General features: G+C 37.0%; 1 protein-coding gene across 1 annotated transcript in view; it reads right to left on the bottom strand.

Annotated features, from left to right (window-relative positions):
- LOC150086891 (dynein axonemal heavy chain 7-like) overlaps positions 1 to 19,583 on the bottom strand; it is a 1,233,418-nt gene that overhangs the window by 1,177,353 nt on the left and 36,482 nt on the right. The window contains exons 3-4 of the mRNA XM_090372313.1: positions 2,298 to 2,419; positions 41 to 245 (exon numbers count right to left, since the gene is read on the bottom strand). Of these exons, the coding sequence (XP_090228439.1) occupies positions 41 to 245; positions 2,298 to 2,419 (327 nt within the window). The remainder of the gene's footprint in view (positions 1 to 40; positions 246 to 2,297; positions 2,420 to 19,583) is intronic.

Raw genomic sequence — 19,583 nt, 5'->3', positions numbered from 1 at the left:
AAGTTAACATAATGAAACAATTAAAATATAAAGTTCTTACTCGAAATTCAGTTACACTTTTAATAACGTATTGAGCAATTTTTAGGGGCGGAGGTGCCTCTTCTTTCTTATCAGATGAAGTTTTCTGCCTATTTTTAAAATGATTCTGTATAATTTTCTGCATCTTCAGAGCATCACCACTAAATTCAGCAACCTGTGATTCAATTGCTTCTGCATTCAGCTCAAAAAAGGAGCCATCCATCCATCTAGAAACAATCAGAAATAAAGATAACTATTTAAAATAAAAAGCCTCTGTTTATGACAAGAAAAAATGGTTATCAGTTTTAAGTATTCTCCTAATTGATACAATATTGAATATTTAAAATTTTCTTGCTATTAAACAAGGATACACATTTTAAAATTAATATGGACCAATCTTTAGCTACTTTTCATTTATTTTATTTAATCTAAAACAGAAGCCTGACATATCCAAGTGGTCAGGAGTGAGGGTGCAGTAGCACATGCTCTTTGAGTGGACCAGGATTCAAGGCAATGACTGCTAAATATGATTAATGTTTGTATTGATAATTTATTGTAAACTCCACTGACCTGGTGGTCATGTTTGAGTATAAATAAAATAAATAAACAATAAAACACAAAAAATTAAGTAGAGATTTTCAAATAAAATTAATTTTGTGTGTATTCCCTTGGGTTTAAAATAATTAACATAAAATATTTTAAAAAAAGTACAGATTTCCACTACAAATGAATTTTGCATATAACAGATACAAGGTATATATTCTACAATTAATCATATATATAGAATATATTTTGAAACTGCACAGAACAAATGTAGGAGCATATATTACAGCACAAAATAAGAAAAAGTTCTTATAGATGTATATATATATCCAAGATGTATAAAATCATATAAAATGTCAAAATACACTTTTAGCTCTATATAACAATCCCCCAGAGAAATGAGAAAAAATTGTTGTTATATTGGAAGGACATTATCAATCATTAATAGAATCAGCAACAAAATAAGTAAAAACTTGAACATTTCATGTAATTCTACTAATACAACATAGTATAATCTTATTTAAAATATAGTATAACCTTTTATTTAAAATAATAAAAGAGAATTATGAAGGTGTGCAATAGCTAGCCGTTACTTCAATTTTGCAGTTAGGCTGCGCTTGAAAAAACTGACATGCAAGTTCTAATCCATGATGAGCATCTTTCCTGAAACTTCTTGTTCAACCACAGTAGGATCCTCATCTTCATCACCACAAACATCAGAAGATTCCATAATGTCTGCAATGAATTCCTCTTCATTTGTATATATCATAAAACATTAAATATTTGCATCTACTTAATATAGAAAAAGCAAGTTTCTGGGGAATTTAAGAACTGCTGTGAGTCATCATGGAACAACTCAATAGATGAGCTGTGTTAGGGTAAATAAGAGTAAGAAAAGCATACTTGCATTTACAACAATGCTAGCAGTATAATAAATAAATTTGATGAATTTGAGGTGCTGGTAAAGACATCAAAGGATGATGTTGTTGGGATATCAGAGACATGGTGTCAAACAGAGTTAAGGAATGCATAATTGCAAATTTGGGGAGAACATGTGTACAGAAAGGATAGAAGGGAAGGAGGGGTGATACTGTTAGTTCAGAAACACTAAATTTAAGAAAGTGCATCCAGTTGACATGGGTGGACAGTGCAGTTTTGAGTCAGTTTGGTGTGACATAAGCACTGGGAAAATCAAGTTGAGAGTAGGAGTGTGTTATAGGCCTAATGACAATGAACAACTGTATAGGGAAATAGAGTGGGCCAGTAAATCATATTGTCTTATAATGGGGGATTTTAACTTCATATATATAGACTGGAACTTGTGGGTTGGTCACTCACACACTAGAAAGACTTTTGGGGATTTATTGGATTATTTTTTTCTACAGCAGCATGTTCAAGAGGCAACCAGAGGGTCTAACACTCTTGATCTGATTATCAGTAGTGATTATTCATGCATTAAGAATCACAGATAAAGAAACAACTAGGTGGCAGTGTTCACAGTGTGCTGATGTGGGATTTACTGGAACTGGAAAGTTGCTGGAGAGGCCTTCATCCTGCAGTGGATTGAAAATAGCTGATGATGATTCGACACTGCAAGGCCAGTTCTCAGCCAATAAGCAAAAATTAGCTATATCTGCCTTTATCAAAATTATATATACATTATAGAGATTTCCCCTAAAATTCATTCATATAAATGTTAACTTTAAATACAAAATTAAAAGAATTTGGTTTTATACCTCTTCTCAGCTTTCTCCCAGTTCATATATATAACATAAAGGCGAAAAAATGGATCCATGGCAGCTATAATCTGATCAACTTCAGAATATATACTTGGTGTTAACTTGAAGAGAGCTTCTTCCTGTAGGGATTCAGAAAAGATTTATACAATCTTAATTAACTATTTATTCATATTATAAACATTTCCAAATACTTCTAACTATTCTGTAAAAGTTCATTTGAGTACAAAACATGGACTGGCTGACACTGGTGAAGGCTCAAAGTTGGGAGCAGTTGATATAAGATTGCCATATGTACTTCACACACATGGCAATCAGTTTTGAGTGTTTGCAAAGAAGTTTGGATCAGTGTTGAACAACCAGCCAAAGGTCACATGTGGGACAGCCAAGAAGCCGACATCCATGGTGAGAACTGAGTGTCTCAACTTGTAACACAGCAATGACACAGCACAGTGGCCTGGCTAACCACCCAGTAAAAACAAAGGAATAACAAGACTGATATCCACAATAACTATAAGCCAGACATTAGCTTGTATAGGCTATGGCAGTCAAAAGCCATCACAGGTACCCATGTTCACTGCAAGGTACAAGAAACTGCACCTTACATGAGACATGTCGACACAAATGCTGGACCACCAACACATGGAAATCCGTCACCTCGTCTCATGAATTCCATTTCCAACTCAGTTGTGCTGATGAGAGAAAGCAACATGCAGACATAGTGCTTGGCAGGCTGGAGATGTATGGTGTTACGGTTTAGGGACTGTTTTTGTGGCATGCACTAGGTCTTCTGATCACCTTAAGGAAATACCCACCTTTCTATCATTGCCAGCCAAGTTCACCCACCCCTTCGTGACAACAGGGCATCCAGACAATTCTGGTGTCCATCAACAAGACAATATACCATGCCACAAGGCATGGCACATTGTCTTGTTGATGATTGTTTTATGTAAACAAACACCTTACTCCAGTTTACAGTGGTATTGATATAAATCCTAGAGAATGCATAAAAATTGGCAATTTGGTAACTGCACATTGCTAAATAAAACATCTAAATCATAAAACTATTGATAACAATAATAGTAAAACTGGATAAGGAGAACAGAAATGTATATGTATTATACATATATTTTTTAATTTCTTTTGAATACTGATCCATTCAAAGCCCCTGATAAGTGTGGACTAATGTTCATGTGAATGAATAAATGTATTGTATTTTATTATTTTTTAATAATGAATTGTTAATAATAAAAAGTTCGTAGGCAAAGCATAGCTTCTAATAAAGCTGACAGCCAACCTATATTAGAGTGTGATAGCTAAACTTTTAACATCAATTGGGCTTTATTAGAACAAAAAGCATAACAAAATACAAATGAATGAAGTAATTTGAATTAACTTTAGGTTAAACAGTAATTAATATATATATATATATATATATATATATATATATATATATATATATTAAATTAATTTAATTTAATTTAATTGCTGAATATAGTAGCCTGTCTTCACAATTTATTCTTGAAAACAACATGGTGGTAGTATTTTGAATTTATCATGTTAAAAGAATCCTTTGCAATGCCACATGGGCCTGAATAAAACATACCAAAAATATTAAAATACTAGAATTAATTACCATAGTTTGGAATAAATAGTCAATATTGACAGTTTCTGATGGACTGCAGTGTCATAAACTTAATTAAGGCCAGTGAGTAAAAATTGTCCATGTGAGCTGCTCTTAAAGAGATTTTTGTTTTCTGCATTCTGAATTATTGGAAATGGAAGTGAATTTAATCATGCAAGTGAATTATTTCAATAACAATTATAAAAAAAGCATAATAAATATTATCAACTAATGAAAACTTAAAATGTAAAATGTGAAAATTTTAACCAAGGGCCTAGGATCTTCAAGACCTTGCACGAGTTTTAGCAATTTTATGCTCTTCATCCACTCCATCCACACAGCTGAAACTCACAATATTTTCAAAAACAGTGTTTTATTTTGATTTTGCTATTGAAAAATACAAGAAATCTCCATCAATTATTGCACAAACAAGAAAAATGCAGACTAAAGTATGAAATGTCACTAATCCTATTTATTTTATTCCAACATAAACAAGTGGAAGTTTCCATCACTAAGGCTGCTTCTGAATGGGACTACCTCATATACTTGATTTCACCAGTTTGTTCAGTTAACCATGGATGCAGTAGCCACAGCTGATTCGCTCAGCTACGGCAACTGCATATTCAAATTCTTTACACTTCAAATAGAAAAGTATTAGCATTAGTAGGGCATATGATGCAAGAAAGTAAGCTTATATAGCATCAGCACAAAAAAACACCCTTCCCTTTTCAGCCATCCATTCACTCCAAATGTCTGTGTCCAGTTCTGCCTTGAACTTATTTAAGTTGCTGATCTCCACTACAACATATGGAAGTTTGCTCCAACTATCAACCACCTGCTGGTTAAAGGCGAATTTTTGCACATCTATTCTACAATTGTCTTTCCTCAATTTGAATTTATGCCCCCTCAGGTGAGTAATCTGAGAAAGAGGAAGAATAGAGTGGTAGAAAATGAAAAGGAACTGGGAGTAATTGTGCAGTCAGGTACGAAGTTTTCTGAACAATGTAGAAAGGCTGCCAGAGCAGGTCATGGGGTATTGTCAATGATATACAGGAATTTTGCTAGCAAGGAAGAGGAGGTGATTATCCCTTTGTATAAGGCAATGGTCAGGTCAGGCCTTAAGTACTGTGTACAGGTCTGGAGGCCTCATTTTAGGAAGAATGTAGAGTTGCTTGAGCATGTACAGAAAAGGGCAACAAGATTGGTAAGGGGAACAAAGAGTCCTCTTACCAAGAAAAGCTTAAGTTCTGCAAATTGCAGCGGTTGGACACTACGCAACTACAAGGTGATCTGATCGAGGTTGAGGTGTATAAGGCCTTGAATGGGTTGAGCACACAGAATTCTGATGGGATTCTTCTGCTTGCCCAGATTACGAACCTGAGTGGGCATAAATTCAAATTGAGAAAGACAGTTGTAGAATAGATGTGCAAAAATTTGCCTTTAGCCAGAGAGTGGTTAATTGCTGGAACAACCTTCCATCTGTCCTTGTGCAAGTTGATAGCTTAAATAAATTCAAGTAGGAACTGAACAAACTTTTAGAGGGAATGGTTGTGTGAAATTGTGTGTTTTTTTTGGCTGATGCTTCATAAGCTCATATGCTTGCTTTTTCTTGTATCACATGCCTCTATTACTACTATTATCTCATTAGCATTGCCTTATACACCTGAATTAGATCACCTCGCAGGTGTCTAGTCACCAGAAGCTGCAATTTGCAGACTTAAGCTTATCAGGGTAACAACAACCTTTTGTTCCACTTGCTAGTTCCAGCAGCTCTACATCTTTCCTAAAATGAGGCCTCCAGATCTGTATACAGTACTCAGGGTGTGGCCTGACCATTGCTTTATACAAGGGGACAACCACCTCCTTATCCCTGCTAGCACAATTCCTATATATCATTGACAAGACACCATGTGCTACTCTTGCATCCTTTTTGCACTGTACACAAAACGTCATATTTGACTGCACAATTCCTGCAGGTCTTTTCATTCTCCACTACCCTGAGTGTGATAACACACAGTTAGTCTGTTACTGTAGGGTTACTGCTACCCATAGGAAGTATTTTGAATTTGTCAATGTTAAACTTCACTTGCCACCACTCAGTCCATCTGCTCAACGTTTCTAGATCCTGTTGTAGTAGTGTACCATCCTTACTGTCATTAACAACCCTGTCAACCTTTGTATTGTCTGAAAACTTAAACATTAACCCTGATATACCTTCATCAATATCACTGATAAATACAGAAAACAACAACGGACCCAACACCGAATCCTGGAGGACTCCACTAATAACATTAGTCCATGAAGAGCAGTGTCCATTGATAACCACTCTCTGTCTTCTCCCACTCAACCGTCGTTTTATCCATTGTAGAAACTTACCCTTAATACCATACTGCTCTAATTTGTACAGTGGTCTTCCATGTGCCACAGTATCAAAAATTGTTCCTACAAGTATATGATATCAAAATTATTTTTTTGCAGCCAGTTCCTTTGTGACTACATCATAGTTTCAATTAAAATTTGTCAGACAAGACTTCCCCTTACCAACCCAAGCTGTGTCTGAACTATACCTGCAGTCTTGTCTAGATGATCCTGCATCGCTTCCTTAACCACAGACTCCATTATTTTTCCTGGAATAGAAGTTAGACTAACAGATCTGTAAATACTCTATTATTCTATAATTACTTAACAAGTACAGGCCAATGTTAAAAAAAGCCATGAATTAGGGTTGAATTTGAAAGTGTCTGCAATTCTGTCCAGACATGATAGGAGGGAGTATATGATGAGAGCCTTGTCAATCAATTCGGCCCTGGAGAGATTGTGCAAGGCTCAAAGGGTAGGATTTTTCTCAGCCTGGTCTGTGCTTGTTAACAGGAGAGACTGCTTCTACAGGGATGGGATACACTTAAATAGAAAAGGTGCAGGAATATTTGCTGATAGGTGGGTCGGAAAACTGCTAGCTTGGGGGGATACACAGACTAATAGATTAACAGAAGCCACTGGCAGAGGTGAAAGTGATTCTTGCACTTTCACCTCTGATTGGAATGAAGAGCAGCCTAGAAAACAAGATGCAGGGTATTTCAGAAAATGCTGAGAGTCATTGCAGTACAAGTAAACACATGGGTTGTATTAGGGTAGCTAAGAATAGGAACTTGTATACTTGCGTATACACCAATGCTAGGAGTTTAGTAAATAAATTTGATGAATTTGAGGTATTGCTCAAAACATCAAAGGCAGATATTGTTGGGATATCAGAGACATGGTGTCACACAGATATAAGGAATGCGGAACTGGAATTTGGGGACTACAATGTGTACAGGAAGGATAGATAGGATAGAAAAGGAGGAGGGGGTTATGCTATTAGTTAAGAAACACATAAAATCCAAGGAAGTGAAACCAGTTGACATTGCTGCACAGTTCAGTGTCGAGTCAGTTTGGTGTGACATAAGCAATGGGAGATCAAAATTAGAGAGTAGGAGTGTGTTACAGGCCTAATGACTCTGATGAGTATAATAAGAAACTGTACAGGGAAATAGAGTGGGCCAGTAAATCAGAGAATCTTATAATGGGGGATTTTAATTTCTCAGATATTGACTGGAATTTGTGGGTTGGTCACTCACACACTAGCAAGGCTTTTGTGGATTTATTGGATGACTGTTTTCTACATCAGCAGGTTTGGGAGGCAACTAGAGGGAGTTATACTCTTGATCTGATTATCAGTAGTGATTCTTCATACATTAAGAATCTGCAGATAAAGGAACCACTAGGTGTCAGTGATCACAGTGTGCTGAAGTGGGATTTACTCAAAGAGGTAACTACCGTTAGGGGTAAAGGGAAGGTTTATTGCTTTCATAAAGGCGACTACGATGGACTGAGACAGTATTTAAATTCTATACAGTGGGACCAACTGATGATGTTAATAAACAGAAAATTCAAAATGGGAACATTCAAAGAATTTATCTTAGAAGCTACTAGGCTTTACATACCAACAAAGAAATATTGTTCAAGGTTCAGGCCTAAATGGATGTCAGATGAACTAATGAGACATATGGCAGAAAATAAAAATGCACGGGATACATATAAATTAATGGGTGACATGGAAGCCTATGATAGATATAAGCTGGTCTGTAACCAAGTCACAAAGGAGATTAGGCTGGCAAAGGTAGATTATGAGAAAACTTTGCCAAATACTCTTTGCTGTAGCTACAGATCAGAAATATATTTCTCTCCCATTGTCAGTGTTACTTGCCACTGACACTGGGGCAGAGTGTTAGAGCAGATTGTGAGCTTTAACCCCTGGCATGGTGCCGTGAAGGGTATTGTATGGTCGTGGTACCTGCGTGTACCGGTGAACTGTACAATAAAGATCTTATTTATTTAATTTTTCAGAAAACAAAAAAGGTGAGTTTAGAATATTAAAATTTACCTGAATTTAGAAGTGCTCTGATCAATTTTAACCTGAAACCTCCACAGATCCTAAACATCAACTGAGATGGCAGGAAGGAAAGATTTTAAAGAGGCATAGGCTATCCAACACAACACCACCAACATGGCTAAACTGCCAACATGAATGGGAAGATCACTCTTTACTTTCCCATAGCTCACGCTATCCAGAAACCTACGGATGCCTCATCCAATCACACAGACAACAGTCACTTCTCTATTGCAATATCACCAAACATAGTACTACAGGTCTTTACTGATCCCAAAGGATCATAGCCAGGTGAGCAATTTCCAAGAGCCATATTGAGATAATTAGTAGCATGATCCCTGCCTTGAGTGTCCTTCAAATGGCGATATGATGCAGACCCCACACCAGCCAGCCAGAATCCAGCAGCCCAACAACTCAAAGAGAGCACTCCTTCACTGAATGGCAGTAAAGTCAGATGGGAGTATGATACAGACACCCACACCAGCCAGCCAGAATCAGCAGCCCAACAACTCAAAGAGAGCACTCCTTCACTGAATGACAGCAAGGTCAGACTCAAATGCAGAATGGATTCACATGCTGAATTTTGTTCTAAGCCACAAGAAGGTCAGGCAGAGGCAAATCAAAATGCATAGATAACATTATTCATAATTCTAGTTTAATCCACAGTTATTCCTAAATTATAAATTTTTATTAAAGTTAATTGTAAAACAAATACAGTAGGGCCCTACCCATATGGCGGGTTACATTCCAGACCCCTGCCGAAAAGCAAAAATTGCTGAAAAGTGGAACACAGCCTTTTTTTTCACTTGCGAATGCATATAAACACCTAATAACATGTTTACACTATCATATATTAAGAGCGCAATAACGCTAGGCCTAAAAAAACTATACAAAAATAAAATGAATATACAGTACACACATTGCTTACATTAATATTTTTGCCCTTAGCTTAGAGTGACATGAATGTAAATTTGAAAAACGAATACATTTATTGCAGGAAGGATGAAGGAGATGGCACATTTTCATAATACGACTCATCAACAAATCTTATTCATTTTGATAATGGAAACTTGGGTGAAGTGCTTGCAGGGATTTGTTGCTGTTGACATTGAAGAGTTCAAGGCTATCTGTTGCTGACAAAGGTTGCAATGGTACTTACTTAAAGTAGGAGAGCAATGAACTTTGCCTCATGAATTTCCATCTCCTTTCCCTTAGAATTTCTTTATAACATGCAATATTATCTAGAAATCTTACATCCACTTTAGAACTTCTTTCAAAATTTGGATCAATCCTCTCAAAAGCTGCCATCCCCGTTTCTATACAGTTGACAGCTTCTTCCAATTCCTGGAAGGTCATTTCTAGTGGAATGCTCGTCCAGGTCATTTCACTAGGGACAGCAGCACTATCATCAGGATGGGACTCCTCTTCATGAAACATCCTTCTTTCTCTTCAATCAGAAAAAGATCTTCATCTGTTAGGGTCTCATCATGAGAGACAAGCAATTCTGCCATATTCTCAGGCTCGACTTCCAATTCTAATTCCCTTGCCATTTCCACAACATTTGTAGAGACTTCCTTCACTGAATTCTCAAAGCCTTCAAAATCGTCTAATGAGAATTAGCTTCTTCCAAATACCTTTCAATGTTGTTTCTTTAACTTTCTCCCATGCATCTCTAATAGTTTTTACACCATCCGAAATCGTGAAGCTTTCCCAAAGTGCTTTTAATTTATTTCATTTATGCCCAGCTACTGCATCACTGTCTAAGGCATTGAAAAGACTTAGGGCCTTGTCCTGGATGATGGTTCGGCTTAAAGGCACATTGTGAATGGTTTGGTCTTCAATCCAATCAGTAAAAGTTTTTCCATGTCAGCAATAAGGCTATCACACTTTCTTATAACTTTAGTGTTCACTGGTGTAACACTTTTAATTTCTTTCAACACTTTCATTCACAATTGTATACTAACTGTTTGCCAAGCCAAACAGTTAGTACAATTGTAGCCTATCTCAGCCATAGACATATTTGCTCACTTAGTTTAATCATTTCTAACTTGGCATTTAAAGTAAGAGGTTTATGACTCCTTTTTTTATCATTAGTACTACACTTAGATGCCATTGTAATTAGCACAAAAATATTATATATAATACATAGGGCTCACAATACTGGTCAAAATCTTAATACCGGTATTTCGGAATTTTTATTTTATGAAACTGGAATACTGGTATTAATACTGGTATTGCGAAAAAAACATTTTTCGCAATAAATTTTGATGACAATTAGGTGCAATAAAGTAAAGAAAAAACAAGTAATTACTGGAATTCAGGTTTTAAATCAAACTTTTATTACAATAATAAATATTCTAGCAAAAATTATTAATCATACAGTTATTCTAAAAACAAAAAAATAAGAATCCACACTACCTGTCCGAATAAAGTGAGCTTTTAAGAAACTCAATAGTGTTATCGTTTAAACTGGATCTAATTTTGGTACATATTTAATTAACGGCAGAAAACGTCCTTTTGGATTCTGTGCTGGTTGGTGTGTTGTACTGAGATAGTCATAGACGAGTTGCATTTTAACCCCACCCCCTTATTCCCTCATCTTCAAAAAATCTTATTTCCTTTTATTCAAAAATAAAAAATATTTCCTTTTTGACTTTTAATGGCACTATATCCGTATTAACGAAAGAAAGAGACTAATGGTTAAGCTTGGTGAGGAAACCAAATCTATGTTGTGGAGGGGTATTTATTTTTTTATTAATTAATTTTTATTTCCCTGTACCTTATTATCGCTGTCAGTGACCATTGCTACGATTTTCGTACAGCAGCTCCCCCTCAAGCACTAAGCCCCACAAGCTACCTGACTGTGTTAAAAATGAGAATTTCCAGGAGCTGAGGGATATCCCCCCCCCCCACACACACACATGTGCGCGTGAGTATATATATTATATGTGAGCTGTCGGTTTCTCAAGAGAATGACACATATATAAAACAAAAGCCATTTATCATACAAATCTACTTACAATACATAACTGGTGTTCATTTACATCTAATCTATTCATTTTTCTCATTTAATCTGTTAATACATGCTATCATTTCCATAAAATGTCTCTCAATTAACAATCTCGACTCTCTCTCTACAGCTTCAAACACTAAACTAATTCAGTTTTAATCACTTCCCCATATTTCTCTTAATCAGCAATATCAATTCTCTTCACAACAGCAATCCATAAGTCGCTAACTTAATGCTAACAATTCCATGTGATCTCTCTTAATTTAGCAATATCAATTTTCTTTACAACTTCAACCAATAAACCAACTCAATACTAAACATTTCTTACTCCAACCTTACTCTAAATTAATCTCCCACTTTATCTAAGTACCGTTTCCAAAACAACACAGTTCAGGAGACTTACCTTCCTTCTCTTTCACGGTGGGATTCCTCTGTGCGGGTTCCTTCCATGGAGTGCAGTGATCTCTCTCTCTCTCTCTCTCTCTCTCTCTCTCTCTCTCTCTCTCTCTCTCTCTCTCTCTTCTTAGTTGAATCTGCATCTCTGCTGTATAGCTCTTCCAGTACTGTGTTATTTTAGGATTTCGAGAACTGTTCCCTGTTAATACTGAAGGAAATTACCACAGCAGTAGTAGAAGCCAGGGCACTATCTGACTGGCTTGTTATTCAACTTCCAGATTAACTTCTAGCACAGGAACATGCCTGGTGGAACCCTTCACTATATAACTGGACACTCCCAGAACTCGACCTGAACTGAACCCAGAACTACCACTGGAAGTCTGCAACCCCTCCAAACAACAACCACAAACTTGTCTTTTGGTGCGAGCACCTTATTTATTTATTGAATTGATTGCAAGTTACAATTGCCCCTTGTACTACTTTTTTATACGTAAGTTTATTTCATATCTACCCTTATCTAATTTAAACATGACCCAATCACAATGTTATTCTTTAAACTCACTCCTCTTCTTTTAGTGGGAAAAACAAAATATTTTTCCCACACATTGAAACGCTTTCATCATTTACCTCAAGATCACCTGTTCACAATACCTTTGAACTGCTCCATACAGATACCCTTTCCGGTGAATGGGGAGACCATTCCATGGTGGTAAAATGCACACAAAGTGTCGCATCCTCAAGAAGCAGTGTAATAGAGGGATTAAACTATTGTTCGGAAGCTTTTAATTTTAACCCTTCTGCACCTGCCGTACCATTGTTCACCATATTCCTTAATTGCCCTACCAGGCTTACTGCCACTAATGGAAATATTTTCATAATGATGTTTTCGTTATTCCTTAAGTGCTTCTTCTATACACACTATACTTACTAAGAGAAATATATTTGTAAGATTTTATAAGTAAGGTCTTACACTTTCATGACGTTTTCAAGTTTCTGTTGCATTTGTACTGTGTATAACAATCCCTCATTTGCAAATTCTGCAATATTAATTGATGATTTATTGTTGTCAATTTTATAACCTTTATGTGAATAAATCATGGATAATTATTTTTTAAATTAGTACCGAAAAACCAGTATTTTGGTATCAATACAGGGATTTCAATACCGGAAAAAAATGACTGGGATCCCAGTATTCAGGATCCCGGAATCTCAGTATACCTAATAATACAGTATAATAACTTTAAAAAGTTTGAAAGTTTAGAAAATTGCCAGAATACAGTAAAGAGAAACAGAGAGCACACAAATTCTGTAAACAGAAGGATTCACTGACAACAAAATGGCGTGCGACACCATTCTCGAACTCACTGCCAAGCGTGTCATGTGGGAAAAACTCTGAAAAAGCAGAACAAGTGCCGAACAAAATGAACATGGATATAATTCGAAACTGCTACATTAGCGGAACGCTGAGAAACTGAATGCTGTAAAGTGGGGGGGCCCCTATTGTAATTTTAATAAAAATTAAAATTAATTGTAATTTAACTTTAGGGAAGATATTTATTTTTTACATTAAGCTTTTCTTTGTTGTCCTTTGTTAGGGAATTGTTTATAAATCTCATATATCGATATTTCATTCAGTTTCATATTAGGATGAAACTTTTGCATTTCACAACTGTTTAACACCAAAAAGAATGCTATAAAGTAACTGGAAAGCAATGTTCAACTTTGCCAAATATTTCTCAAATGTGAATCACCAAATGAGACGGAGTAGACGGTTATACAGCAAATCAGGTAAAAGAATAAGAGAGAGATTTAATATATAAATCATAATAACTAATAATGATGAAATAGAGTAAAAGGTGCCAAAATAACTGACAGGGAAAATATAGCATCCAAAAGTGCCATACAATAGACCAATTTTATTTGACTTTTTTGTGTATCTGTCTATCTTTCAAATTCCACTTTATGTGGCTGTTCTTCTGGAGTAGAAAGCATTTCAGAAAGAGATATGAGGATCCAAATTCCTTCATGTTTTTCAACAAACTATCCCTATTGATACTATTTATCATACAGGCTACCATATCTAGTGTAAGCACAAAGTTTTGTGCTTACACTAGATATGAGATTTGTAAATTCTGTCTAGTACTGTCAGCTGCTCTTAAATATTTTAAAACAACAATCACCTTATAAAACTTTTCAAATAATTGATACCTCAACTAATGCTTTGAAGTCATATTATCAATTTTTTTTTCCCTTTTCAGTACAGTTTCATATATTTATATGAAACTGGACTGAAAATATAGAAAATAACATAAACAAACTATAGAAATATGCTGAAGAATACCTAAGATGAATAATCAAACATTAATATAGTTACTAATGATTTTGTGAATAATATAGGCTAATAATATAGTCGAGGATATCAAAGCCTGCTAAGGGTCTTCATGAAATAAGCAAATACATGGGCTGGGTTAGGGTGGCTAAGAAAAAAAAAACAGGTGCATGTATACTTGGATGTACAGTGATGCTAGGAACATAGTAAATAAATCTGATGAAACTGAAGTACTGGTTAAGTCATCAAACACAGACATTGCAGGGATATCAGAGACATAGTGTCATCAGGACATAAGGGATGCAGAATTTGAATATAGGGAGTACAATATGTACAGAAAGGGCAGACAGCACAGGAGGGGGTTTATGCTCTTAGTTAATAAGCATGTATGTTAAATCTAAGGTGGTGCATCCGGTTGACATGGGTGGCTAAGTGCAATGTTGGGTCAGTTTGGTGTGACGTAAACACTGGAAAAAACATGAAAGTAGGAAAGTGTGTTATAGGCCTAATGATTGTAAATTATAAAGAAAAATATGGTGGCCAGTAAATCAGTAAGTCTTATAACAGTGCACCATTCCAGATACTGACTGGTTGTGGGTTGGTCACTCATTATACTCTTCATTATTAGCAACGATTCTTCGTGCATTAAGAATCTGCAGATAAAAAACACCATTCGTGACAGTGACCACAGTATTTGGTCACTGTCACTAATTTGACCACAGTATTTGGTCACTGTCACTAATTTGACCACAGTATTTGGGATTTGCATAAAGATGTACGATCAGGGAAAAGAGAAGGCCTTATGCTTTCGTAAAAGTGATTACAGGGACTGACAGTTTTTAAATTCTATTATATAGTGAGACCAACTGATGTTACCAACAGTAAATTCTAAAGAGAAGCATTGTGGTCACTGTCAATTGTGGTGATAGAGAAGCCTATGGCAGATATACACTAGTCTTCAACCAAGTCACACTAGAGGTTAGGCTTGTTATGTTATTTGGTTTTTAGGAGCATTAGCAACTAAGGCCATATTGCTCCGGGATATGCGGTGGTCATTCCATGACCTTCCCGCATCCTCCGTATTTGGTGGAGATGGGCTCGAACCCCGGTCTAATCAAGAAGCGTGTGCTACGCACTGCTTCTCCTTCCCACCTGGCTACGGAGGCGCCAGAGGTTAGGCAAGCTAAGCAGATAATGAGAAGTTTTTGGCAAAGGATGCAAAGAAAAACAGCAGAGATTTCTTTACTTAAGTAAACACTAGGAGGAAGGGCATAAATCACAATAGTCTACTTAACATCAATGGTTTAACTGATGTTATTTAACTCTAACAGGGACATAAATGATTTTGTGATAACTAAGATGAAAGTGTAGGACAAATTTTTGAAGCTAAACATAAAAAAGGCAGATGGGATGGATAGGATCTATCATATTTATATTAAGGGAGACAACAAACCCTTAGCCATAATTATGACATATAATTAGCATTAGCATTAGTAGAGGCATATGATGCAAGAAAGCAAGCTTATGCAGCATCAACCAAAAAAAAAAAAAAACCCTTCCATTTCACCCCTCCGTTCGTTTAAAATACCTGTCCAGCTGAGAATTAAATTTATTTAGGCTATCAACTTCCACAACAAGGGATGGAAGTCTGTTCAACTACTCGCTGGCTAAAGGCAAATTTCCGCACATCTATCTTTCCTCAATTTGAATTTAAGCCCTTTCAGGTGATTATTCTGAGCAAGAGGCAGTATCCCATCAGCACTGAGCATGCTCAAACCATTCAAGGCTTTGTACACCTCTATCAGATTACCTCGCTGTTGCCTAGTCTCCAGATACTGTAATTTGCAAAACTTAAGCCTTTCTTCGTATGAGCAACACTTAGTTCCGTTCACTAACCTTGTTGTCCTTCTCTGTACCTGTTCCAGCAGCTCTACATCCTTCTTTAAATGAGGCCTCCAGACCTGTATACAGTACTCAAGGTGCGGCCTGACCACTGCCTTATACAAGGGAATAATCACCTCCCTATCCCTGCTAGAAAAATATATCATTGATAAGACACCATGAGCTACTCTTGCAGCTTGTCTGCACTGCTCAGAGAACTTCATATCTGCCTGAACAATTACCCCCAGGTCCTTTTCATTCTCCCCCACTGTCAGTTTAGTACAACAGAGTTGATACGTTGCTCTGGGGGTTGCTGTTTCCCATATGTAGTACTTTACATTTGTCAATGTTAAACTTCATTTGCCACCTCTCAGCCCATTTGCTCAACCTTTCCAGCTCCTGTTGCAGCAGCATAGCATCAGTAACATCCTTAACAACCCTGCCAACCTTTGTATCATCTGCAAATTTGGACATTAAGCTTGATATACCATCATCAATATTATTTATAAATACAGAAAACAACAATGGACCCAACACTGAACCCTGAGGGACTCCACTAATAACATTAGTACAGGATGAGCAGTGTCCATTAATTACCGCTCTCTGTCTTCTGCCACTCAACCATCCCTTTACCCATAGCAACAATTTGCCACCAATGCCACACTGCTCCAATTTGTGCAGCAGTCTTCCATGTGCAATAATATCAAAAGCCTTTCTAAGCTCCAAGTATATAATATCAAATTTATTCCCTGCATCCAGTTCCTTTGTGACTGCATCATAGTATCCAATCAAATTGGTCAGGCAAGACTTCCCCTTAACAAAACCATGCTGTGTCTGAGCTATAGCTGAAGTCTTGTCTAAATGATCCTGCAGTGCTTCTTTAACTAGTGCCTCCATTAATTTTCCTGGAACAGAAGTTAAACTCACAGGTCTATAATTACTTGTGTCAGCCTTTGATCCTCCTTTGTGAATTGGGGTGACATTTGCACATCTCCAGTCTGTGGGTACCTCCCCTGAGTCCAAGAAAGCTCTCATAATTATGGCTAACGAATTGCTTAATTCCTATGCTGCCTCCTTTAATATAACTGGATAGATCCCATCCACCCCAGGTGCCTTTCTTGTATTTATCTTCAACAATTTTTCCTCCACTTTACTCTCAATTATTACAAGATCATCCAGCTCACTGCCAGTGTTTACTTCATCTATGGCATTCCCCTTCCTGAATAACTCCTCATGTGTGAATGTAGATGTAAAATATTGATTTAGTTTGTTAGCTACCTGAGCAGGATCATGAACAGTTGAACCATCGATATCAAGTGGACCAATCTGATTCATCCCATTCCTGCTAGAGTTTACATAAGTAAAGAACTCCTTACTGTTTTCCTTTGCTTCCCTTGCCAAAGAGTTCTCGTAATCTGCCTTCGCCTGCCTAACCTCCTTTGTAACTTGGTTACAGATCAACTTATATCTATCATAAGCTTCTGTGTCACATGTTAATTTGCAAGTATCCCATGCATTTTTCTTCTCTGCCATATGTCTCATTAGTTCATCTGACATCCATTTAGGCCTGAACCTTGAACAATATTTCTTAGTTGGTATGTAAAGCCTAGTAGCTTCCAAGATAAGTTCTTTGAATGCTTCCCATTTTGAATTTGCTGTTGGTAATATCATCAGTTGGTCCCACTGTATAGAATTTAATTACTGTCTCAGACCATCGTAGTCACCTTTACGAAAGCAATACCCCTTCCCTTTACCCCTGATGGTAGTTACCTCCTTGAGTAAATCCCACTTCAGCACTGTGATCACTGCCACCTAGTGGTTCCTGTATCCGCAGATTTTTAATGCATGAAGAATCGCTATTGATAATCAAATCAAGAGTATTGCTCCCTCTAGTTGCCTCCCGAACATGCTGCTTTAGAAAACAATCATCCAATAAATCCACAAAAGCCTTGCAAGTATGTGAGTGACCAACCCACAAATTCCAGTCACAATCTGGGAAATTAAAATCCCCCGTTATAAGACTCTCGATTTACTGGCCCACTCTATTTCTCTGTACAGTTTCTTATTATACTCATCAGAGTCATTAGGCCTATAGCACACTCCTACTCTCAATTTTGATCTGTCCAGCGATGTCGACTGGCTTCACTTCCTTGGATTTTATGTGTTTCTTAACTAATAGCATAACCCCTCCTCCCTTCCTATCCCGTCTATCCTTTCTGTAGACGTTGTACTCCCCAAATTCCAGTTCTGCATTACTTATATCTGTGTGACTCCACGTCTCTGATATCCCAACAATATCTGCCTTTGATGCTTTGAGCAATACCTCAAATTCATCAAATTTATCTACCAAACTCCTAGCATTGGTGTACACTCAAGTATACATGCACCTGTTCTTTTTCTTAGCTACCCTAACACAACCCATGTGTTTACTTGTACAGAAATGACTCCCAGCAGTCTCTGAAATATCCTGCATCTTATTTTCCAGGCTGCTGCTCATTCCAATAGAAGCAGTGCAGAATCACTTTCACCTCTGCCATTGGCTACTGTTAATCTATTAGTCCTTGTATCCCCCCCCAATCTAGCAGTTTTCTGACCCACCTAACACTGCCTCGACAGCATCAGCAAACATTCTTGAACCCTTTCTATTTAAGTGTATCCCATCCCTGTAGAAGCAGTCTGTCCTGTTAACAAGTACTGACCAGGCTGAAAAAAATTCTACCCCTTGAGCCTTGCACAATCTTTCCAAGGCCGAATTGATCGACAGGGCTCTTATCATATACTCCCTCCTATCGTGTCTGGGCAGATTGCAGACACTTTCAAATTCAACCCTAATTCACGGCTTTTTTTCAACAGTGACCTGTACTTGTTAAGTAATTCTGCCGGTCTCCTACTCTTAATATCATTAGTGCCAATGTAGAACTATATCACCTTTTCTGCCCTTAAAAGATGATATCCGCTCTACAACGTTATCAACCTTTGCCCCTGGCAGATATACCCTGGTCCTGTTCCACCTATCCTTTTTACAAAGCATGTTTCCCGTTTCCCTGACAACAGAGTCACCAACAACTACTAGTTCCTTTGGGACCAGCACATTCTGTCTTGGGGGTTGCCGCTGTGTTGCATGATGCTCAAGTGCAAGCTCTGGCGTTGGTGTGGGCAGCTGAGAGCTTGATGGGTCCCTCACTTTTAATCCTTCAAGGGCATCCACCCTGTCCTTCAAGCTCTCATATAGGCCCATAACGCTGAGTTGTCGCCTGATTTCCTTACACTCCTTGCATCGCGCACATACAAAGACATCCCCCATGGCAGTATCATGTCCCATATCATGCTCCACAAATATCAAGCAAATAGTGCATTCTACGAAATCCCTTTATATAAATTCCGTATCAAGTATTAATTATTTATTTTTGCTAATTATTTATGTTATGTAATCTAAGTCATTATATGTATATAGTTAAAAGTACAATTTAATTGACAATGAAGTTTAACAAGATTAACAGACTTACTGATTAATTTACAATATTATATTATGTACTATACTATACTAAGCTTATGCTATCTAGTTCGAGATATTTTGTATCGAGTATCAATGGTGGCAATTTACGAATGGTAAATCT

Source organism: Mastigoproctus giganteus, chromosome 4 (genome assembly GCF_048544385.1).
Source record: "Mastigoproctus giganteus isolate SK-2022 chromosome 4, ASM4854438v1, whole genome shotgun sequence".
Lineage (NCBI taxonomy): Eukaryota > Metazoa > Arthropoda > Arachnida > Uropygi > Thelyphonidae > Mastigoproctus > Mastigoproctus giganteus.
The sequence above is the reverse complement of the archived record's forward strand: the minus strand, read 5'-3'. Positions and strand labels throughout refer to the sequence as shown.